Below are 25,029 nucleotides of genomic sequence, written 5' to 3'. Positions count from 1 at the left end.
GGTACCAATCATAGACTGATTAATCCGTCCATTTGATAAATGCACAAGTGTTCATGAACTAATCATTACCTAATGATTAGTAATATATAATCTACCAGCCCATCTGATTGTCCATTTTTATCTAATCTATCATCTTTTACTGTGAATAACTAAATAGATACATACAAAATAACTCACTACCGCTTAGATCTGTGCAATTAATCACATTTGTATGTTGAGTTCAAACACACAATCACAACATAATCAAGAAAAAACAAGTTATTAAAATTATTTTATCACATTTTGTACGCACTTGTTACGCCTTCTTAATGACGCACGCTTCTCAACCCTTCAACAGAATCGATTTCAAAGTGCTTCTACTAGTTTATAAGTCACTCAATGACATAGGGCCAAATGCCAGATCTCCTTCCTGTATATACGCCCAGCAGGGCTCTGTGATCCTTAGGAAACAATCAGCTTGTAGAACCCTGGGTCAGAACCAAACAGGGTGAAGCTGCTTTTCTCCATCATGCTGCACACAGATGGAATCAGCTTCCCTATGACCTCAAATGTGCCCTAACTCTAGTAACTTTTACATGAAAATTGAAAACCCTCATGTTTTCATCAGCCTTCGAATGAATGTTCTTATCCTCGTTCTGCACTGTAACTGCCCATTCTTTAGCTTTGTCTTTTTTTATTAATTTTTGAAATCAAAATTTCATTTGTGTGTGTTTTAATTGTACTGTCACATTGATTTGTATGTATTTGCTTGTTGGAATGCACACTGAATTGCCCTTGTGTATGAAATGTGCTACATAAATAAAGCTGCTTTGCCTTCTGAAGGCCTAGCTGGTCAGTGCAAGTAAACATTGTAGAATGACGGCAAAACACAGTGGTGGTATATGAAGCGTCAGAAAACACCCCCCATTAATTTGTAGCTATGACCCCCACTTGCATTAAGAAATCCGGCAATAGTTTTCCATTTGGACCTTTTTTATCCAAGAATCATTACTTCATAAAAACAAACAAACAAACAAACAAAGAAAATGTGTTTTAATACGCACTAACTCTCCTCTTGGACATCTAGGCTTTTGTAGCAGTTATTAGTCCATGTTCTGTTCATATGACTGTTCAATCAAGTAGATTAGGCTGTTTAAACATAGTCATCATTGGGTTCGAGAAAGAGGGAACACATCACCCCAATTTTAGCTTCGCTGCATTGGCTGCCTGTCGATTTTAGGGTCCAGTACAAGGTTCTTTTATTGGCTTATAAAGCTGAACATGGCCTTGCTCCGCAGCATCTGTGTGAACTTTAAGTTGCTCACTCCCCGTCTCGGTCACTGAGGTCAGCCGACCAGTTTCTCCTGAAGGTGCCGATAATGAAGAGAAAGCTCAGGGGTGATAGAGCTTTCTCAGTAGCAGCTCCAAAGTTGTGGAATGCACTCCCAATCCAGATTAGGATGGTTTCCTCACTGCCGGGTTTTAAATCACTTTTAAAGACTCATCTGTTTTTATTCGCTTTTATGTCAGTTTGATATGTTTGTTTTTGTCATGTTTTTACTTTTTGATTAACTTTTATCTTATTTTTAGCATTATAGGAAACTTCTGTTCATTTTGGCTTGTTAAGCACTTTGGTCAGCTTTTATGCTCTGTAAAGAGCTAAATAAAATAAAGTTGACTTGACTTGACTTAAAAAGCAAGTCACCCCCAGATTTACATATTTGCCAATAAACAGTATAAATTGGTGTTTGTAGACATGTGTAGTCATTATTTTGGCATTTTAATGCATCATAATTAAAAGATAAATCTTGTGCCTAAAACATTCAGTGTGGGCCCCTCTTCAGGTTAACAGTACTACATTTGAATTTTTGTCGGCCATTGCTATTTGCCTAACTGTGATTGTTGATGTTGACTGCACTGCCTCTGTGGGATATAAAAGCAACAGAGTCTCAGCCACTCCACCAAAGGGCCTTGAAGTTGGAAGCGTTTACAGCTCGGCACTGGTGGCTTTGGGCAACTAATGTGCCAATACAAAACGATATGGCTCAGGGTCGCTCGCTTTCCTCATTCCCAGGAAATGTGGGCGAAGTAAGGCTCTGGTATGGGGGGTAACTTACTCTTTGAATGTTTCGAAACTATTTATCCAACAAAAACAAATATTTTCTGTCACATTTGAGCCTAACTGATGCACATGGAGTGATTATCCACCAAACAGAAGGTCAGCTGCTCAATCACTGACCCCTCTACAATGTGAAAGGGCGGGTGTGGCGACAACGTAGCACAAGTGTTGCATGTTGCACGCAATAATAGGCTCCCAATGAATTTGTGTGAATGGATAAATAATAAACAATCATCAAGGAGTTATAAAGGGCTCTGGGCATTTAGGGTCAACTTGTTTACATCACATTTTGATTTAAAGATGGGCAGACAAAGTTCCATTCAGTAAACTCATTCCAATTAGCACAATGCTGTCTGGTATGGTCCCTGACTTTTCTATGAAGATAACAAAAACAGGAAATAATCTTAATGCTCTTTTGCTACCCGTTCATCCTTCAGCAGCAGTAGATCAAACTGTGATTAGAGTGGGAGGAATTCAACTCAAGACCTGATTAAATGAATTAGCAGGCTCTTCTGTCTCACGATTTAATGATCAAGCATAAAAAAGCAACCATTTCTCTAACAAAACGCTAAAGCATTTCTGTATTTAGAGTGGTATTAAGCATTAAAGAGGACATTCACTCTTTTTTTTCAATACATTTGCTGTGGTCTCTAATATGAATGAATGCCTTGTGAGTCATTTTCAGTGGAAAAAAAGCTCTGGGGCTCCTGTTTCAGAAAGCAGAAGTAAGTCAGAGGAGTAAAAGAAGGAAAACAGCAGAATCTGCATTTTTATTTATTAATATTCATGATATGCGGACATCTCGCCTCTGATTGGCTAACAGCAACACAACAATTCCACTGCCTCTGTTTGCACTTCTTTCTTGGCTAAAAAACGCAACGGTGTCATTTTATCTCCACAAATAACACAAGCGTGGAGTTGTTATTGCTAATTGTTAATTCTAAGCCACCAAGACGCTTCATGTTTTATGTAAAAACGGTTTCTCAGTATACCTAATGTTTAACATTTAAAGATCAGGTTTATTAAAGACCAACAAGTTTTTACTTATTACATTAGAAAATGAAGTTTTTCATGCAGGCTGAATGTGAAAATAGTCTTCTACCCCCATTTCCTGCATTAGCTTCTGATGGAAAATAGATAGAAAAACATCTGTTCAGAAAAGCCTGACAGATCTATGTCACACTGTCTATTAGCATTCACGGCGTTACCCTGAAGCCATTCCATTATTTTAGCTGTGCTCTTAGGGTCATTGTCATGTTGGAAGGTAAGCCTTTGGCCCAGTCTGAAGTCCGGAGCACTCTGAAGAAGGTTCTTGTCCAGAATATCCATGTACTTGTCCGCATTCATCTTTGTACTTCATCGCATTCTCCAATGATGATCAGAAGAAATGGAAAGCACCTGAGTTAGATATGAGTGTCACAGCAAAGGGTCTGAATACTTAGGACCATGTGATATTTCACGTTGTCTTTTTTAATGAATCTGCAGACATTTAAAAAATTCTGTGTTTTTCTGTAAATATGGGGAGCTGTGTGTAATAATGAGGGAAAAATAATTTACTGCAATAAAACAAAGAGTGAACATTTTACAGGGGTCTGAATACTCTCTGTACCCACTGTATCTGTTTCAGTCAAGCTCCCAAACATTATCATGTAAGCTAGGACACAAACGGTAAGATTCCTTTGGTTTGCTCCTGGGTGTGAACCATTCTGGTAAATCATCTGCCCCCGTGGGTGGATACAGACAGATACGGCACATCCTGTGGACGTCTGGGACTTCTGGAGGAGGCCTGGACGGGTGTGGTGACTGAAAGGCGGAGTAGAAGCCGAGAGAGGCGGGGAAACATCTACAGATGTAAGCCTGGAGATAAGAGGGCAAAGCAGGATAATGGCTTCCTGTTTAAATGCTTCAGAAACTGTTTGTCAGGTTACAGTGGCTTTGAACGTGTTTATCTGGGAATCAGAATACCAAAACGAGAACAACAAAGTGTCCGTACAGTGTTTACTTTGGTCGCGATTTAGCTGCTGTCAAAGCAGCTACAGATCTGACAGGAAGGGGAGACATTAAACAGGAAGTTGTCTGGAATCTGGGGGAAATACTCAGGCACCGAGCTACGCTAGTTCTCTACTTACAAAGAATGTCAACGTTCTGTTGACTAAAAAGTTTGATGTATTTTCTTCTCACTGACACACTTTACAAAGGTTTCTTTAATATTTAAGAGCTGAATAAAAACACACTTTGAAGAAAAGGTTGAAAGATTGTATTAGTACAGAAAAAATGTAAAATAAAAACACAAGTAAAGAAATGACAGGATTGTTTCATCCTGCCACGTGACATGATAAATGATCAGGTCTCCGCTCTTCCATCTCTAGTCTTACTGCAGCCTGAAGACATGCAGTCACACGGGGGAGAAAGGAGAACAGGGTCTCAGGTGGGTCTTCAGCTTCACATTGTGTAAAAAGGAAAACTTAATAAAAGTGTAATGAACCTGAGGAAAACCCAAAAAACAGCTGAAATGAACACATGAAAGGGACAAAGAACTTTTGGGGCTTTTTCAGGCTGCGATATTAACTTTAAACCAGGCTAATCCACGGTTTATACTTTCCGAACTCCTTCAACGTGACTTCGCCTCACCTCTGCAGAAGCTTAGAGCGCTCAGCTCACAGCAGTCCAGGCTGATTTCCTCAGAGGGACTGAGGCAGATTTGTCAGGGACCGCCTGTGGCGCCTCTGCCCCAGGTGGTGTTCAGGGGTGAACACCAGCTACCATCAGACGTTTTAGCTAACTGTCCTGGAGTGAGGTGGCTCTCAGTCTGACCTCCAGCTTCCATATTCATGCGACATTCTTCTCTGGTAGTCTGCCAGAGATTCGTGCATCTCCTTCCAGAGCTTGTGAATTTTAAACACAAGCTGACAACTGGTAAGAGGTTTACATATCTAGTCTACAAACTGCAGAGTCTGGAGATCTTTTCACAGACTGTAAAATGTTCAGGAATAGTATTTTGCATCAATATTGAGGGTGATTCAAGCGTGTTAAACTTGTTATACAAGCATTTTAAGCAGTGGCGTCCAAGCTATTTAAGATGAGGACAAAGGTCATCAAGTAAATTGTGATTGATTTATTAATTTTAGTAAATGCAAACATTGTTTTATGATGATTTTTAAATTTGTACTGCTACAAATAGGCCTCATATCAATAATATTTAGACAAATTATTTTAATTAAGTGTCAATCTACATCAACAGGTTGCTGGAAAAATAAAATTCAACCATTCCAGAAAAGCAACTGGGGGGCCACAAATGGCCCCGGAGTCACAAATTTTACATAAAAGTTCATCTTTACTCATTTTTTAATACATTTGCAGCAGTCTCTAGAAGGAATGAATGCCTTGTCGTACTGTGGGCAAAAGGCTCCAGTGCTCCTGTTTGATTATTATTTCTTGATTTTTGGAGATGTTGCCTCTGATTGGCCAACAGAAATGCGACTCCACCATTTATTCGGTTGACTTTGCAAAGTTGATGTTTTATCTCCACAAACAACACAAGCCTGAAGGAGTTCTGCTATGTGGTGGAGTCGCTAATGCTAATGGTTAGCTTCTACTAGTAGAGATGCTTTCTGCTGTTTGCTGGATGCTAAACCAAAAACTGCCTTCTCTGTCATGGGTCACTACACAAAAAACTGTTTCACACAAACACTCCCCTGTCAGGCAGGATATCTCACAAGATGAAACAGGACTTGGCATAAACAAACATGGTGGAGGAGGAGCATGCAGCATCCTTCAACCACATTGTTTTATTACCAGCTACATGTCAATTTCAACAAGTAGCATTCTCTCTTGTCCTTAAAAATTGGACCAAGACAATCCAACACATTTGAAAGTTGTCTTAACACACCACACATATTAGGAATATCTGATAAGATTATCTTTATAGCCATTATGGCAGCATCCTCAAGATTGTCAGAAGGGGAGGAGTGGATTCCAAGAAGACCAGAGCACTCTTAACCCACCACACACAGCAGGAATATATAATAAGATTATCCTTAGAGCCAATACGGTAACCGGCAGCATCCTTAAGATTGTTGGAAGGGAAGGAATGGCTTCAGAGAAGACCAGAGCACTCTTAACACACCACACACAGTAGGACTATGTGATAAGATCATATTTAGAGTCTTTATGGTACTCAGGAAAAAAAGGAGCGAGTCTAAAAATGGCCCAATTATTAACAATGTTTGCAACTACAATCAAATTCTAAACAATTGGAAATTGCTGAAACCTACACGGGGCATGTTTGCAGCCTCATGTGTGATATTAGCTTCATTAAATTTGATTAGGGAATATGACTATTTAAAGAAAATGCCTGGATGTTTGACAGACTTAGGAAAGAGGCAAAAGTCTGAACTAATATGTAAATTTTTTAAAATATAAAATATGAACTACTACGTTGGCTATCTCAGTGCTCCCACCACTGCGTCAGTCACTTCCCCACAAATCAACTCACTCAGCAGCTGGCAGCGCAGGACCTGCAGACGTGTCTTCATGGTATCATGTGATCCGGTTCCTCCTCCACAGTGCTCATGGTTCTCTGCAGAATAAAAAGGGAGGTGTGATTAAACTAATTACTCCAATATCAAAATCTAAAATTGTCATGGTTACGGGTGATGCACCATGATTAGATCTAGACACCTTTCCACAGAAAAGACTGAAAAACGACACACCTCACAGAAGAAGAGATGAATGACGCAGCGTTACCCGGCTTCTACATTCAGACGTGGTTCTGTAAAACCACTTATGGTTCATCAAACATTAACCCGTGAGTGTTTTTCAGAGACAACCACTGCATTTTTGTCATGAAGTACCAATACCAGCAGAGAATGATTCACTGGCGGCCTTCTGCTAAATTAAAGGTCACGCAAACCTTGTTTCACCCCAAAAAGCACCTGGGTCCAACATCAACAAACACAAACTAATAAAGAAAATGTAAATGCCACACAGACCTTAACACCTCTCATTCCACCTGTCTGAAAGATCTGCCATGAATGTAAAAAATAATAATAATAATAATTTGCTTCATTTCCAGGCAGATCTGTCTGTCTGGAGACGTTCAAGGATGGATGGCAAAAGCACCGATCTTTTCATAAAGCTGTTTGTCTCATAAAATCAACAAGAACACAACACACCACATCTGAGTTTATTCATTGTGACACGATTTTAATGGCTGGAAATATGTGAAGCAACTAATGTAAGAGTATAGGCACAGAGGACTTTCCGATCCAACAAATACAACTACATTAAACTGAAGAAAACAAAAATGCAACTGATAAAAAAAAAACTACTAAATAATAACATATATATATTTAGCAAACAGGAATGTAAAATATCGATATGGCAGTATATCGTGATATTTTAATTCCTGTGACATTATATTGATATTCAAAAGCCATGCATCTAATTTTGGGAAGAATTTACATGCAAACATTTGTGTATTTTCTTTTCGTTGGTGCAAATCAAACGCCAAACACTAGTTGGCAGCAGTGTGCAATGGGTTTTGTTTTCACCACTGAAATGTAAATCCCTCTATCATGGTTCAGATACCTCATGTTAAACATGTTACGTATTAGTTTGGACTGTTTATTGAATTTTCCTACAATAAATTCAGTCGAAAAAAAATCGCTACTATCGTCTGACTAAATGGATCGCAATATATCGTATCGTCTCCCCTGTATCGTGATACGTACTGGATCACCAGAATTTCACCAATAAACATCCCTATTAGCGAATAAACGTTTAAATAAAAAATGATCATTTATAGATAGATCATTTTTAGTCAAAAATAAATATATTTTTGACTAAATTTATTGAGTCTCAACAGAAAAGGGAGACTGAGCCTCTAAGTTAGTAAAATTATCCTTTTATATAAATTGCATTATAAAACATAAAACAGCAACGTTTTGGTAAAAGTATTGAATAAACAGTAAAAAATAGGAGATAATTAAGTGCAGTACTTCACCAAAACCATTAGGACAATAAAGCACATTGTGATAACTATTCCACAGTAAATAAAAACGTATTAACTAGTAGTGGTTTGAGTTGTAACAAAAGGATGAGTAGTAAAGTACAGGGGGTCCTATGTGTACAGCTCTGACATTAAGGGTCGGTTGTAGCACCGTGAACATGACAAAGCTGCAGAATGCAGCTTGAGCAAACATAACATTATTGTCTGTTTTAACATTTATATAGATAATTGTTTCAGCCTCAAATCACCCTCTTACCTATAGAGCTTCACTGCTTCCCTTTGTTTCTTTTCTTTACTGCAATGAGTTGAAGGTCAACATTAAAGGGGCGTTAGAGTATATACATATACTCTATATATATATATACTCTATATATATTCTCTCTCTCTCTCTCTCTCTCTCTCTCTCTCTCTCTCTCTCTCTCTCTCTCTCTCTCTCTCTCTCTCTCTCTCTCTCTCTCTCTCTCTCTCTCTCTCTCTCTCTCTCTCTCTCTCTCTCTCTCTCTCTCTCTCTCTCTCTCTCTCTCTCTCTCTCTCTCTCTCTCTCTCTCTCTCTCTCTCTCTCTCTCTCTCTCTCTCTCTCTCTCTCTCTCTCTCTCTCTCTCTCTCTCTCTCTCTCTCTCTCTCTCTCTCTCTCTCTCTCTCTCTATATATATATACTCTCTCTCTCTCTCTCTCTCTCTCTCTCTATATATATATATACACTCTCTCTCTCTCTATATATACACTCTCTCTCTCTCTCTCTATATATATATATACTCTCTCTCTCTCTCTCTCTCTCTCTCTATATATATATATATATATATATATATATATATATATATATGTATATAATTTTTTTTTTGGCCTTTATTACATCTCATCAGTGCAAGCTTGTCTGCTTGTCTTTAAACCAGCAGGTTAGATGGATTCAGCAGAAAGATGACACACAGACGGAGGAGTGTTAGACTTGTTATCACAGAGCAGAGCGGGGCATGAAAGACTCCTGCTGAGTGGCTGAATACCACTTCAGCTCTGAGCAGCAGTGCAAGTTAAAGCCATACTTTGCAACTTTTAGGTATTTTTAAATCATTTTCTTGAGCCAGTTTGTGCTAAAATGACCCTTTAGATGGTTAATGAAAGGTCACCCAGCCCCTATCGCCTCCTGTGGCCAGAACATTCCACTTGCAACTTCACAGTTGCCGGTTCGCTCTGTTGGGGACTTAAAAATCAAGCTGACCTACCCGGTGCTACAGTCTGCTTCAGCATGTTTCCTGTATGTTTTAGATCATAAACACAGCTGATTTGTTTAATTTAGTGATGATTCACTTTTCTAGACACTTAGGAATGCTGGGAGACATTTCAGCTGTTAGATTAAGGTGTTAAGACGAACACAAAGCGAGGAGATGGGTTTTGGTTTTGCTTCTACAAACGGTCACTAGGGGGTGCTAAAAGCAAGTTAAACTGCCTATTCTCCCTTTAAGGATGATAATAATCGGATGGCTGAGTCACTGTTAAAGTCCCGCCTCATGCACATTGACAGTAGAGTCACAAACGCAGAGTTTTGTTCAGTTCTGGGAAACAGGAAGGAAACAGGAGGATTCCTCCAGGAAGTGGGCTCTGCATTCAGACTAAGGAAAGATGCAACCTCTACTTTACAGATGACAGGAAAACAGACTCATGAGACGAAAAAAAATACTCGGCTGAGCTGACCCTGTAGGGGGACTGTGGTATCGTGAGGAATTAGTTGTTCATATAAATATCTGAGTACGCATAATAGTTCTTATTCACAGATGCCTACATATCAGGTTCCTGTTATTCATCTCCAAGAAATAGAAGAGGTGTTGTTACAATGGTGAGGCAAGGAGAGGCAGTAGAGGCTCTGTGTTACATGATGTTGGAAGAACAGTAGAAGAAGAGTGTGTCCGGGAGTAGTAAGTAACAAATGGATGCTGATGTTCTGTACATGTTCTGAATAGCCGGTTCAGTAAACAAGTTTCAACGACACTCCGGAGTAAGGCTCAGTTATTTTATTTTTTGAAGATGCAACATCTTTTTGGCGACGAGGACGCTTAGGGGGAAGGAGTTTGGTTCGACCGGTCTGAAGAAAAAAAAGTGACGGAGCCCGCTACAGGTTTGGCTAGCTTTTCAAAGAATGCAAAAGTTTGTCGGCTGGTAATAGAAGCCAGTAACCTCGAAGCAGAAATGGCTACAATTGGTACGCTAGTAGCGTTCGACCCAAAGAGTCAGACTTGGGATGAGTATACGGAAATACTCGAGCAGTTTTTCGCAGCTAACGAGATCGACGATGGAGAAAAACAAAGAGCGATCTTAATAAGTGTCGTCGGAGCAGCGACGTACAGCTTGATGCGAAACCTTCTCAGTCCGGCCAAACCCAAAGACAAGACCTTCCAAGAGCTGGTACTGCTGATGAAAAATCACTTTGACCCGAAGCCCAGTGAAATTGTGCAAAGGTACAAATTTGACTCTCGCTCCCGCAAGCCGGATGAAACGGTCATGGAATACGTAGCGGAGCTGCGTCGCCTGGCGCAGGATTGTAACTATGGCAACACGTTACAACAGATGTTGAGAGACAGGATCGTGTGCGGAATTAAAGATGACAGAATTCAGAGACGTCTCTTGTCAGAAGTAGATCTTACGTTTGACAAGGCCCTGTCAATTGCAGTAGCCATGGAGACTGCAAATAAAAATGCACAGGATCTGCAAACCTCAGGGGCGACAGCAAAATGTTTTAACCTCAGCAAAGGACAACAGGAGAGTCGTACCTTTACAGGAGAACGCAAGGAGTGTTATCGTTGCACAGGAACTAAGCACACAGCGGCAGACTGTAAGTACAAACAAGAAAAATGCCATGCTTGTGGTAAAGTGGGACACATAGCCAGAGCTTGTAGAAGCAAGACTAAACTGAACCAGAAAAAGTATGCATCGACATATGTAAAGAAAGACAGAAAGCAGAGTTCACACTACAGTACTCACAAAGTGTGCGAGGAAAAAGATAACGGCCAAACTGACAGCTCTGAAGATGACTCGTTCACGATGAACTGTGTTAAGTGCAGTCAAGAGCACAAAAGAAAAGTGTACAAGCTAGGGCGTGGCAGTGTGGTACACTTGAGGAAAGTAGACCCCTACACTGTAGATATGCAAATTGATGGAAAAAGGGTGAACTTTGAAATAGACACCGGGTGTTGCCTAACAGTCATTAACGAAGCAACATTCAGAGAAACGGGAAAAAACACTAAGCCCCTTAGACTGCAGCCCATCAAAATCAAGCTGGAAACTTATACAGGGGATCCTGTTAAGGTAATTGGTGCAACACGAGTCAGTGTAAATTACAAGCAGCAGAAAAAACATCTGCCTCTGGTGGTGGTCGAAGGCGACGGCCCCAACTTGCTAGGTCGCGCTTGGCTTGAGGAAATTAAATTGGACTGGAATGAAGTAAAAAACAGTCGTAACCACAGGAAGCTGCACCGAGTCCAAACAACGGAAAAAACACTTCAGCAGGTGTTAAATGAACATGAGGCTGTATTCAAAGAGGAGCTGGGCACCCTGAAAGGCATGAAAGCTGTGATTCATGTGAAAGGTGATGCCACTCCACGTTTTTTCCGTCCACGTTCTGTTCCCTATGCTATGCGAGCAAAAGTCAACGAGGAAATAGATCGACTTTTGAAAGAAGGCATCATCTCGCCAGTTAAATATGCTGAATGGGCGGCACCAGTAGTGCCAATTCTGAAGCCCACGGGGAAAATAAGACTGTGTGGAGATTACAAGCTTACTGTAAATACAGTGGCTTCCCTGGAGCAGTATCCCCTACCCAGAATGGAGGACTTGTTTGCCACACTGTCCGGGGGTAAGCAGTTCTCAAAATTAGACATGAGCCACGCTTACCAGCAAATCCTCTTGGATGACGAATCAAAAAAGTACGTGAGAGTAAACACACCTAGGGGGCTGTTCACGTATAACAGATTGCCTTTTGGAGTGGCCTCTGCTCCAGCAATATTCCAGAGGACCATGGAAAGTCTCTTGAAGGGGATACCTCAGGTAGCTGTGTATTTAGATGACATCTTAGTGACTGGAGTGGATGAGAAAAGCCATCTAAAAAACCTGGATGAGGTGTTGACCCGGTTGGAGGAGGCTGGGTTGAGGTTAAAGAGGTGCAAGTGTGTTTTCATGCAAGAGGAAGTGGAGTACTTGGGGCACATAGTGGATGCTCAGGGGCTCCACCCAGTGGAAAAGAAAGTTAAAGCCATCAGGGATGCACCTACCCCCACAAATGTCACTGAACTGAAAGCATACTTAGGGTTGCTAAATTACTATAACAAGTTCCTTCCAAACCTGGCAACCCTACTGGCACCCTTACATAAACTTTTGAGACACGAGGTACGGTGGACATGGCAAAAGAGACAAGAGGAAGCCTTTCAGAAATCCAAGAACCTGTTGAACTCAGCAGAGGTGTTAGTTCATTATTCTGCTGACCGGGAGTTGGTTCTCTCCTGTGATGCATCCCCATACGGCGTAGGTGCCGTATTGTCACATAAGATGGAGGATGGAAGTGAGAGACCTTTGGGGTTCATGTCACGCACACTCTCTCCTGCTGAAAGGAAGTCTTCTCAGCTGGACAAAGAAGGCTTAGCGGTGATATTTGGCATCAAGAAATTTCACAAATACTTGTATGGCCGAGTTTTCACGATTTACACAGATCATAAGCCTCTAATCTCACTGTTTAATGAAAAGAAGCCTATACCTCAGATGGGCTCACCAAGAGTACAACGATGGGCCGTGACATTGAGTGCTTACGAGTACAACATCAAGTACAAGCCAGGTAAACACCATGAAAACGCGGATGCGCTCAGCCGGTTGCCGGTACCTGACTCAACATCTGAGCAAGAAATGGCTGAGCAGGTTTTAATGATGGATGTACTGGATGACACATTGGTGGACACTACACAGATCAAACGATGGACAGCGAAAGGATGTAGTGTTGTCACAAGTACACGAGTACACCTTAAAAGGTTGGCCCGTTCAGACCGATGCTGGTTTAAAACCGTATCGACAGAGGAAGCTGGAACTGAGTGTGAGGGATGGTTGCGTGCTCTGGGGAGCCAGAGTAATTATTCCCACCAAAGGCAGAGACAAAATATTGAAACTCCTGCACCAGACTCATACAGGTATGTCGAAGATGAAAGGCTTGGCTAGGTCTTATGTATGGTGGCCAGGGATGGATGAGAGCATTGAAAGAGAAGTGCAGGCATGTGAAGAGTGTCAGAAACACCATAAGTCACCACCGACCGCACCATTGCACCCGTGGGAGTGGCCGGAGTCCCCATGGTCCAGAATCCATGTGGACTATGCAGGGCCTTTCCTCGGGGAGATGTTTCTAATCATTGTGGATGCTCATTCCAAGTGGATGGACGTGTACCCTGTGAAATCCTCGACATCGCAGGTGACTGTAGAGAAACTGCGCCAGAGTTTCAGTGTGTTTGGGCTACCTAAAATGTTAGTTTCAGACAACGGAACATGTTTCACCAGTGCTGAATTTGAGTCATTCATGAAACAGAATGGAATTGACCATGTGAGATCTGCTCCTTTCCACCCTTCTTCAAATGGGCTGGCTGAGAGGGCGGTACAGACCTTTAAAGAGGGGATGAAGAAAGTCAAAGGTGATACCTTGCAAACCAGACTGTCTCGATTTCTGTTCAGTTATCGCATCACGCCGCACGCCACTACTGGTTTATCACCAGCAGAGTTGATGATGTCACGGAGACTCAGATCAGTTTTGGACCTGCTCATGCCTGATGTAAAAAATAAAGTGCAGCACAAACAATTGAAACAGAAAGAAAATCATGACACCAAGAAAAGACTGAGGAGTTTCACACCAGGAGACCAGGTCTTCATCAGAAACTACTCCTATGGCCCGAAGTGGATTCCTGCAGTCATTGTGAGAGCATCGGGTCCAGTGTCTTACATTGTTACCATTGGATCAGGTCAAACTATGAAGCGGCACGTGGATCAGGTGAGAGCAAGAGTGGCCCAGTACAGTGACACTGTGCCCAGTACAGTGGACGGGGAGGTGGAGCCATTGCAGGACCAAGAAGCAGTGCCTGAGTGCTTTTGGCCAACCGGGACATCGCCACAACCTACGGCATCGGAGTTGCCTGATGCTCCGGAGACTCCGGCTCCTGGAGACCCCTCCGTGTCACCCGTGTTGCGACGTTCTCAGCGAGAGAGACGTCCACCAGAGACTTTAAAGGACTTTGTTAGATAGTGTGAGATCTTCCAGGAATAGAGCAACACAGTGTTCTGATATCAGTGAATATATGTTAGGTTGGATGGTTACCATGATTACGTGTTGCTTGTTTGTTAAGCATTCTTTAGATAAATCATTATTTTGTAGATCACGGTGGAGTTGGACTTAAAGGGGGAGGAGATGTGGTATCGTGAGGAATTAGTTGCTCATATAAATATCTGAGTACGCATAATAGTTCTTATTCACAGATGCCTACATATCAGGTTCCTGTTATTCATCTCCAAGAAATAGAAGAGGTGTTGTTACAATGGTGAGGCAAGGAGAGGCAGTAGAGGCTCTGTGTTACATGATGTTGGAAGAACAGTAGAAGAAGAGTGTGTCCGGGAGTAGTAAGTAACAAATGGATGCTGATGTTCTGTACATGTTCTGAATAGCCGGTTCAGTAAACAAGTTTCAACGACACTCCGGAGTAAGGCTCAGTTATTTTATTTTTTGAAGATGCAACAGGGACATAGTCTTTTTACACTATAGTAGGATATTCTCACCAACTTAGACCCGTTTTTATTATTTAAAGACACTTAATATTGAATTTTAACTTTTAAAACATTTAGTTTTATGTTTTAGGACATATGTGATCATCTTTTTATTTAATATTAAAATTATAAATGTTATTTTCATGCTTATGAGTGCCAAATAATCTCAGTTAGGAAAATAAATCACACCCAGTAGGCTAAAACTTTAGGGTCTCAGGAGTTTCAAACATCTTCTAAAGAAGGGGTTCCCAAAAAGGGGGCAGGGTCAAAACCCATAAAGATTGGCAACAATTGTTTTAAAAGGTTAAACTTCAGAGCATGAATGTCAAACAAACTTCTGGTCTGACCGTTTGGCTCAAAGTAAAAAAGAAAAACCATTTGCTAAAATATTTTTTGAGCTGCTGAAACTTCTTGTGAAAAGTGAGAATGAAGCATGACCGTGTGCTTCAGAGAAGACAGATGGGAGTCCGCAATGTGCATGAAACTAAAGCCGCGTGAAATTAGAATAAAAGATGAAAACAACAACAACAAGGGGAATCGTCTGTCTCAGCCCTTGGCCAATCAAAAACAATAAAACCGACAAAACAATGAGTACGTGTTGTGAAACACTTTCTAAACGCAGAAGAGGGAAAAAGTTGCATGGCAACTGGCATGCATGCATGCAGACGACAGCCATTACCATGGCAACCTTAATGGTACATTACAGTAAATTCAGATTCATTCACAAGGACGTTTTAGGGCTCAAAGCGATTTTTGGAGGGGGGGGGGGGGCAGACAAATTCTCTCTCCCAGCAGACTGAATAAGAAATCCAGGGACAATCGGCTTGTCAGAGGGTGCTTTGTGTTTGCCTTCCTGCTGACAGGTCCCCAGTTCTGGTAGTTCACGGACCGCTGTTCTGTGTAGTGTGTCTAGGGAGGGGGTGGGGGTGCAGGCTAGAGGCCACAGCCAAGGTCGTCCGATAAGGCAGAAAGAAATAAGCCTGTCACTGGATTTGCTCTGTGGCCACCAGCTACAGGGACAACAATGCTTTTAATTTAGGATTTCCCTCAATTCTGCTGTCGTGTACGGAGGTGGGGGGCGGGGGTGCCAGGAGGCTGGCTGCTTGCCCATTGTGGTTGCAGCCTGACAGAAAGAAAGGGAGGAGGAAAAGAGGGAGTGTAGGAGTCGATGATGACGGTGTGAACCACAATGTTTTTCTCTCAGTGTCGACTGATAACTGGACCTCTGATATCAACTCCTCTGAGTATCCCCCCCCCCCCCCCCCATATCTGGTTTGGATGCTGCGTTCTCACATGTTGCTTTATCTTTCTCTTGTACGGTGGGACCTTTCCACAGCAGAATGAAGACAGGTGTGACAGCTGGGCCTTGGAGATAAGTGGACACATTAAGCAAATTACAGATGGAAAAAAACAACTAAAAAACTGCAAATGAAGCCGCAAATCCTTTAGAAAAGGCTCTGTTTTAACAAACTGAGACCTTTTCTAATTACTTTCTGTGGAGAATGTTGTGAGTGGTTATTATAATATGTATAATATATTCGTGTTTCCGCTAGGAGTTCTGGAAGGTGGAGAAGGTGAGAGGGAAAACACGATGGCTCGGTCCTCTTAGTCACTCTTTCGGGACGTTGATAAGACGTCAGCATATCGCGACTGTTTTGGCAGTGAGTGACATCACTGATCAGCGTCAAAAGGTGTTGATGGACATTGATAACAAAATACAAGACAGTTTTATCCTGCCCAAATACATGCTATAATTTAATTCATCCGAGGAACCGGGAAAGCGGCGTTCAGTGATTAGAAGAAGCGCCAGTGTTTATTACGCTCTGCAGGAAACCAAAAAGTGCTGTGAATTACGTGGGATTTTTTTTTGGGGGAGTCTGGAGTTTAGAAACAGACTTTTAAAAATTTTATTTTCCTTCCATTACACTTAATATTCGTCCAATTTTACGAACGTTGGTCGTTTAGCAACGTGTGCTAATATCATTTCAGTTACAACCAATCAGAATGAGCTAAACGCAAATTCCACCCAACAACTCTGCGGAGACATTTCTGAGTACATATCCCAGTTCAGGTACAAGGTTGGTTCCTGAAATCCGGAACGTGTTCCTTTTGGGACAGCCTGGTGAAATGGAGACACGCACAAGGTCCGCTGTAATCCCCTTAAATTCTGATATACTGTAGTTCGTTTTTAACAAGCTAACGGCGAGTGATGATAGAATTAGGATCACCTAGTGGCCTAGCAGTTAGCTTTTTAATTTGGTACGAATTTTCCTCTTTCAGCCAGTTCAACAGAGAAAACATACATTTTTCCAAACCTTTCCAAAGAATCTCACTTCGAAAGATCCAAACTATCTTTTTAAAGTTATGTTTTTGACCCTGTACAAACCTGCTGCTGAATTAATCGTGTCCCAGCAATGAATGTGTGGGATCTCACAGAGTTTAGCTCTATTTGAAATATCTTTGCTCGGCCCTTCCACAGCAGTCCCAGTGGACATACAGAGCCAGACTGAGTCCGTGCTCCCTTTGATGTAGTTTCATCCTTTAATGGATATCAGCAAACATTCCCTCATAGCGCTTGGTCTGCAGGTTCTCGTCATGTTTCCTGTGCTAAAAGTCCCAAAGACGCCCCACTTGGTGGTGCAGACTGGGATTTTATTGATGCAGGTGAACTTGCAAAACTGCTTGGCATCAATCACGAGACAGTGCTGCACTGTGCAACATGAATGCTGGTAAAATGACTCGTTAAATCTTGAATAAAAGCCATTTTCCTCAAAAGGAAGCAGGAATACTAGCAGGGTGAGCACAAAGACCACCAGACCCGAGGGGCTTTGATAGCTTAATTATTCAGCCGGGATACAGACAACAACTGCATGATTACAAGTATCGATTGGATGCAACAACAGGCCCAAATTAAAGCAGGAGCTAGCGCCGTTTCTCCGAGCCAAAGAGAAGTAACCGTGCTGCACTGCATATCTGAGGATGGTGAACCTGACTACTGCTGTGTCACGGAGGCTGGCAGGAGCTGTGCAGGTTATCAATCAGCACGCTCGCCTCCCATCAGGCCCTAATCGCACTACAGCAACACACCGGCCATTAAAAGAACATTAGGCTCCCAGCTTGTTGTTAAAGCAGAGGCACCCTAGCTGTCACGTGGCTGGTACCAAATGCTGTCACAACATGAAGATTTATTCCATCACTAGATCTGATTTTACCTCCATCAATTGTTCCGTAAAATTACACAATACTTACCCACGCACAATTGAACAAGGACAGTATGACAACACAAACATCCTTATTAATTATCCTTTTGTTGTTTTTATCTCAATTACAGTGAGTACTGCTATTTGTAATGATTTTAACATTTTTTCTGCACCTACCGCACTTAAAATCCCCTCTGAAACACAATTAATTTATATAATTAAGAAATGGCAAGAAAAACGTTTTATTAAAGCTGGGGTACGTAGTTTAAAGAAACTTAAAGTGCTTGAATGTGACAATCTGACTCTGTACTACATTCTTAAGTAGGCAGTCATTCATAATTTATATTTCTTCTAAGACCGCCATCTTAAGTTTAACATTTTAAAAATCTTTCTGCAAAACTTGCCATGAAATGTTTACAAAACTCAGTAGAAGTTAAAAGATTAATGCTTGGTGATCTATAAGGGCTCAAAACTGATGAAGTTTCTTTTGGAAAGGTAAATACTAAATCGTTTCTTACATTTTAGAAAATTGTAACCAAACTTTCATTTAAATATAAAAAAATAATAGTGCAGATAATTGTTTTAGTGCAGATAATTGTTTTATGCTGTATTTACCAAGCTAACTAGACCTTAACTGTATTAATGTCAGTCTGTGGAAGAGGAGGAAGGAAACAAAAAGGGGTTTAATCATCTGTATATTGTGTGCATTGAAGCTATGTTATTGGTGAAGAGCTTATGCGGTATGAGGCATGACTTTCAGGCCCTTCCAGAAGAAAAAGGGGAGCAGAGGAGGGAGCCTACTACTGCTCCTATACTGCCAAAAAAGAATGGGAGTCTATGGAATGATAACTTATTTTCTGTGCCATGGATTTAACAAATGATGTCCGTGAACATTAAAGACACATTTTGATGCCAAGAAATAAACTTTGACAGGCAGCAATAGCTACTTTAGGTTTTGTGTGAAACTACATCATTAAACCAGACGAGAAGAAGAAAAATGGCTGAGTTTAGCGAGCTTTACATCCTTCTAGCTGGATGAAAGAAGAAGCAATAAATGTGGAGAAAAGCACAATAAATCTGGTCATGTGGAAAATATCAGCTACACTGGGGAAGTGCAGAGTTTGCTGACGTAATTTATGTCATTTGTAATCTTTTTAATTATGAATTTTTACAAGCAAAGAAATCTCAAAGTACGTTACAGACATAGTTGAAACACAAATAATTATTTTTCCATCTAAAGAGACACTATTCAACTTTTTCATATTTTTAAATATGAAAAAAAAATCACCCTTTACAGGGTTTACAGGAACACAGCGGATTTGTTTAATTTAGTGACCCCTCTGGACACTAATGAGGAGACATTTCAGCAGTTAGATTAAGGTGTTAAAAAGACGAACGCACAGCGAGGAGGAAAGTTTTACTTTCGGTTATACTACACAGACACTAGGGGGTGCTAAAAGCAATCAAATATTGCCTAGTCTCCCTTTACATTGAAGCTTTACATTGAAGCTCAACATATGTGTGGTTCAGGGCGTAGGGCAAATTGGACCAGAAAATCACTTTTAAAGCCCCGTTCACTTACATTCTTTTTTGTTTTCATCCAGAGGACTCATGAGCCGACCGGAAGGGGCTCCCTGTAGCTTCAAATTTAAAAACCTCCTCCTCTCCGTGAGGACACCCTGCCATGGAACCCGTTTTATCTCAAATACGTAACTTACAAGACAGATTACGAAAAGACTTGAACTATAAAGTTGCTCGGAACTGGAAGGACACATCAAGCCCTCCAAATAAATATTGAGACTACTTTCATGCATTATGTCGATGATTTTGTCTCCTTTTTCTGATCTCGGAGAAGCATGAGGAGTTTTCAGACTCTTTGGAAAACGGTTTGTATTTGTATAGAACCTTCTAGGTTTCTACAACCCCCCAAGGTGCTTCACTACACATCTAATCATGCACCATAAACACACATTCACACACTGCTGGAGTTAGCCACAGCAGCCCTGGGGCGCACCGTCTCCTTCCAGTGGCAGAATGGTTAGAAAAGGATCAAAACACTGCACAGAAGTCATTCTGCGTCCACCGAGACGAACGCAGGAACACCAGAGTTCAAAGAGTTATAAAAGAGTGGAAATTGAAGACATATTCATGAAACAAAATCCTAAAATGTACATTATTTTCACCAATGCAACAACTTCAAAGTGCTTCTTTTGTTGGCTGAAAATGATGCAATCAGAGTTCTTCAGAGTGGTTTTGCACACTGGAATCTGGTCATTAGGTTAAAACTCATCTTGCACCTGAAGCTTTTGAATGAAAAGATTCCTAATAACTGACTAACTTTCTTGTGTAAACAAGAGAAAATAAATAAATATATTTCTGACTGGAGAAACGTTTGCTGAATTCCACTCAAATGTCTCAGATTCCAGCGTTACGCGGATCGATTTATGCGTTCAGGGAGCGAGCTGTCAGCTCTAATCCACATCTTAGCTTTATTCCCTGCAGGTTCACATATTACATGTGCCTGCGCTGAAAAAAAACAGGACAGTTTTGCAATGAAAAGGATGCACTTTGCAATAGTTGGTGACAGAGAAGGCAGCGCCACAGATGTGTGGGTTTGTCACGGTGTTACCTCTGAAGTTAAGCTGCTTTTTAGTGTCATCATTTTGGGATACATGGGAATATGCAGATTGTGTAAGGCTTTCCTAACAGCTTTACTTCATAGCAGCGATGTTGCTGTGGCTCTAGAAGAATGAAACCTGCTCAGAGAATTCAGCAGTGGAGTGGAGAGGGAGCAGAGCCACACTACCGGTTCCTTTATTACTGAGCAGATCGACACAAACCAGTGAATAAGCGATTCAGCAAAAGAACGTGAACCAGCATGGAGATAGCAAGAAGTCCTGCTGATCACACAGCTGCTTCAGTCCATTTACAAGCAAAACTATTAGTATTCCTGTGCACACCAGCCTCGGTGATGGAATTACGCCAGATATCAGCTCCATGAGGAGAAACGTCAGCACTTCTTTAGGGTCAGTAGAGGTCAAGATGTTGGAAGTCAGTAAAGATGTCAAGTGAAAAGAAAAGTTTACTATTTCAGTGGTTTAGGCTCAAAATGAAGTCCAGCAGACAAAAAAGCCAAGTCCAGAAAGAAAAGAAAGTCTGTCTCTAACTGGGGCTGAAAACTGTACAAGGCATTCACAAAAGAGTTCCCAAATTGTCTCAAACTGTTCTCGATTTCCTCTCACGAGCCACAGGCCCTTGCTGTCAAGTCACTGAAGTTTACAATGATCTGCAGGACAAACTCCTCTCTAAAAGTCATGTCATCCACATCAGCGAGCCGTCTCGAACCTTTCTCAGTTGGATCTCAATTTGGTTTTGGACAGGTAGAAAGTGTGAGAAGTGAAGCAACTGTGGAGCTAAATTGAGGCTCAATTGCAACTGAAAAAGAGGTTTAGTGAAAAAAAAAAAGATAAGAAAAATAGCACGACTGTTGCAAATTGTAGCAGAGTCAGTAAAAGTGTGCAGGTCCTTCCTGGTGTAAAACTCGCCCTAGTCAGTAAAAAATCCCACTGAGTCAAACGACATGGGTTTGTCAAACGTGAAAAGAGTCATCAAGAAAGCATGACTTGGCTGTTTATACAGTTTTCACACTAGGGCGTTCTGCAGTCTGGCAAATTGAGCTAGTTCAGACGTGCTGTGCATGCCTGATGATTCGATTTCTGAAATAGTGTTTTTAATACATATTTTTATTGTTTCACTTTCTCACAAAGGCTATTGAAGACTATGCTGAGTTTTCGCCATCACTAAAAAGCTTTCTAAACTGTCAGATATTCATTTACAGATTTTCCTACTCAAATCCTTTTTCTTGAGGCTTTACTGCATTTTCTGATTATTTCTTTTGCAAGCAACAGTCCTTTTCTCAAATATTTTTGTCTTCATTTCACCCTCACAGGAAGCTTCCTTAAAGAGCAAGTCACCCCCAAATCAACTTTTTTTTGCTGATAAACTATATAAATGTGTGTCTAATTGTGCTGCAGACACGTGTCGTCAATAATTTGGTACTTCAGTGCATCTTAGTTAAAATTTAAATATTCTGCCTAAAACTGTCAGTGTTGTGCCGTCGTCAGGTAAAAACTCTGCACTGTATTTGAATTTAAATCTGCCACCGCTATTGGCTAAGAGGTATGCTATGATGTAAACTAGTATATTATGATGTCACAATGTCGTTGTGAGCCTGTGTGTATATTTGTTAGCGGCTCCGCCGTCTCGGTCTGCTAGGCAACAGCATTTGTTGCATTTTTCAAATATGAAGAGGGAGTGAAGTAAGTTTCTTGTAGGGGGTGACTTGCTCTTTAAGTTTTCCTAAGTTTTCTTGCTTTTTGATTTCTTTCCCCGTTTTGCACTTGAGTGCGTTTATGTCCAAACCCACCCGAGGGGATGATCTTTGACGTGATATTTACGGTGCAGAGTCACGTACCTGGAGTATACCTGCAAATCTCTGCACAACCCTTATTCCTTCTCCTGAGAGTTTATGGCAAGAGGAAGAGCGGGCATTGGGATGCAGCTCACCCTCGCTGTTGTCTGAGTCGTAAATTTCCTTCCCTCTTTCTCCATCTCCCACTCCCACCGTGTCTCTCCTTCATTCTGATGTGACCCTCTGACTGAGTGAGTGACTGCTGCTCAGAGTAACATAAAACCACAACATGTCTCCTCCAGAAACAGAATCTAAAGGCAGCATTGCTCCAAACTAGGTGAAAATGGCTCAGGGTGATACATTCAGAATGCAGCTTTTGAATAAAAAAATTTCAAGGAAATTAATATAAAAATATTATAACACAGAGTAAATGACGTCGTGAGCCGGGGTGAGTACTCTCTCTTCATCAACATATCTCTGATTGTGTTTGCAGGAGAGGGAGCGGCAGCTGCACCTGATCTGCTAATCAGCAGATCGACGATGAACACAGCTCGACGCCGGATGATTGCTACTGCTTGGTAGTTTCCAGCCCTTGTTCTAGTCTCCAGGTTTTCTCAGATTACTCTAGTGTATTTTTGGCTCACCCTCCTCAGGTTCTCGATTACATCAGGATTACTCACCCAACTCCATGGGACTCCGGACCGTCTTGCTCTGCAGCGTTCATCATCCATCCATCCGTCCTGACCGACCCGCTCTCTCTCGACCCCACGCTCCCTCTCCAGCTCAGAGCACTCCCCTCTTGGATCTACCTCGGCTCACTACCTCCCCTCCCTCCCCAATTCCATTCCACCCCTTCACTCTGCACTATTCAGTTTAGACTTACTTCCCAGGACTCACCTATCTCTGCTCTCCCCTCCAGACACTGCATTCCCGTCCCCAGTCCACTGGACTTCCCAGTGCGCCTTTAGTTATTGTTGTTCCAAAATAAAACATTATTTGTCCCCATCCATCTGTGTTCGGGTTTGATTCTGCTCGTCTTGGCTTACACACCTCCCCCAGAACATGACAAATGATTGAGGAAAAGCAAAAAGAAAAGAATCAGAAAACGGGTGACAAGGTGTAATGATCATCAGCCTTGAAAAGAAATGAAGAAGTCTGACATTTGGAACACCTGAGGGGGAAAGATCTAATTCTTCCTGAAGGGCTGATCTTCAGGGGCCTTTTCCATGTAGCATTGTTGGACCAAAAGGGTAATTGATACGTAAAGTTGGTTTATTCTGCTTTGCCCTCATTGATTATCTGACCAGCACCGCTCAATAAAACCACAGAAACCAATAACAAGCACATAATCCTCCATGTAATGGGAGTCAAAGTTCTGGCCCTACACCAGGAAAACAGGTGAAAGAGCTTTGATGAAGTCAGTGACCTAATCAATCGCAGAAGAAATGATCGCTTCACTCACGCTCAGATTCATACCCGATTATTGCTGCTGATTTCTGCAGACTGAGGCGATCTCTGTGTTATGCATTAGCTGGATGATACAGTTTCTGTGCTACTTTGATTCCTTGAGGCTGGAAGATGTCATGAAGAGCGGTTCTTCATGTTCTGCAAAGTTCTACCACAAGAGACTCGAGGTTGGAGGAAAACCTTGAGCTGCAGCGCCTTTTCCTCTCATCGCCACACTCGTCTTAATGTCAGTGAGTGTGTACAATAATATACACTTTTCTGAATAACACACTGTGTTGTACTGTTATGTAGAAATAACAATAATTATTGTTATACCCTGGTCAAGCTTGCTGGTCCAGGATCCAATCACCAGCATCACATGTTGGTCCAGCAGCTAAACCAGCACTAAAACACAACTGGTGACCAGCACTGGTCTATGCTAGTTTTTCCAAGACATTCCAAAGCATGTTTCAGTGTAAATGTTTAAATAATTACTATTTCTACCATCCTGAACAACATTATTTTGCTGTAGTTTGTAATTTACCAGCTACAGGATTGATAGGCTAATGGTTAGGGAACACTGCCATCTAAAAGCAGCTCTAATTCACAAAATTGCATAATTTTTTGAATTGCTTGATTATATTGGCAGAAACAACAAGGAATTCATGCTGACGATGTTATTTTTGCTTTTCAATAACCGTAATATTAATCATTTCCTGAAGGTGTTCTGAAAATATCCATCCATCGCTCAGACCAATTAAAACTACATTAACTCAACAAAACTGGCAAATTTCCACTTTGGTCAGAGGTTTGGAAAATAAATGTTTGTTGTGCCGTTTATCTTCACTTTCATGTGGATGACCGCTACACTGTAGAAAAATATCTGCCTTTTGTGGGAAACCCGGCAACATGTGTATAGGGTCTAAGATCTTTTGTTTGCAAAACCAAACGTTACAGTTAAGCTAACTTCCTTTAAGCGTGTTCAGCAACAAATATTTACATGAATATAAACCAATGAGCACCTAATTACCAATGAAATCCAATCACAGAGCAGATTAATGTCAGAATCCTCTAATAAAAACACCAGAGC

The 25,029-nt window shown here is 41.4% G+C and overlaps 1 protein-coding gene across 4 annotated transcripts in view; it reads right to left on the bottom strand.

The window, feature by feature from the left end:
* The window catches only part of tmem108 (transmembrane protein 108), a 63,148-nt gene that overhangs the window by 15,263 nt on the left and 22,856 nt on the right, over positions 1–25,029 (bottom strand). For 2 of the 4 annotated variants that reach the window (XM_015954769.3, XM_015954768.3), the window contains exon 2: positions 6,594–6,677. In XM_015954769.3, coding sequence (XP_015810255.3) covers positions 6,594–6,633 — 40 coding nt within the window. In that variant the 5' untranslated portion in view covers positions 6,634–6,677. Of the gene's footprint in view, positions 1–3,306; positions 3,602–3,765; positions 3,886–6,593; positions 6,678–25,029 lie in introns of those variants that run through there. The other 2 variants (XM_054751420.2, XM_070553098.1) reach the window with 2 other exon arrangements.

This window comes from Nothobranchius furzeri, chromosome 7 (assembly GCF_043380555.1).
Source record: "Nothobranchius furzeri strain GRZ-AD chromosome 7, NfurGRZ-RIMD1, whole genome shotgun sequence".
Lineage (NCBI taxonomy): Eukaryota > Metazoa > Chordata > Actinopteri > Cyprinodontiformes > Nothobranchiidae > Nothobranchius > Nothobranchius furzeri.
The sequence above is the reverse complement of the archived record's forward strand: the minus strand, read 5'-3'. Positions and strand labels throughout refer to the sequence as shown.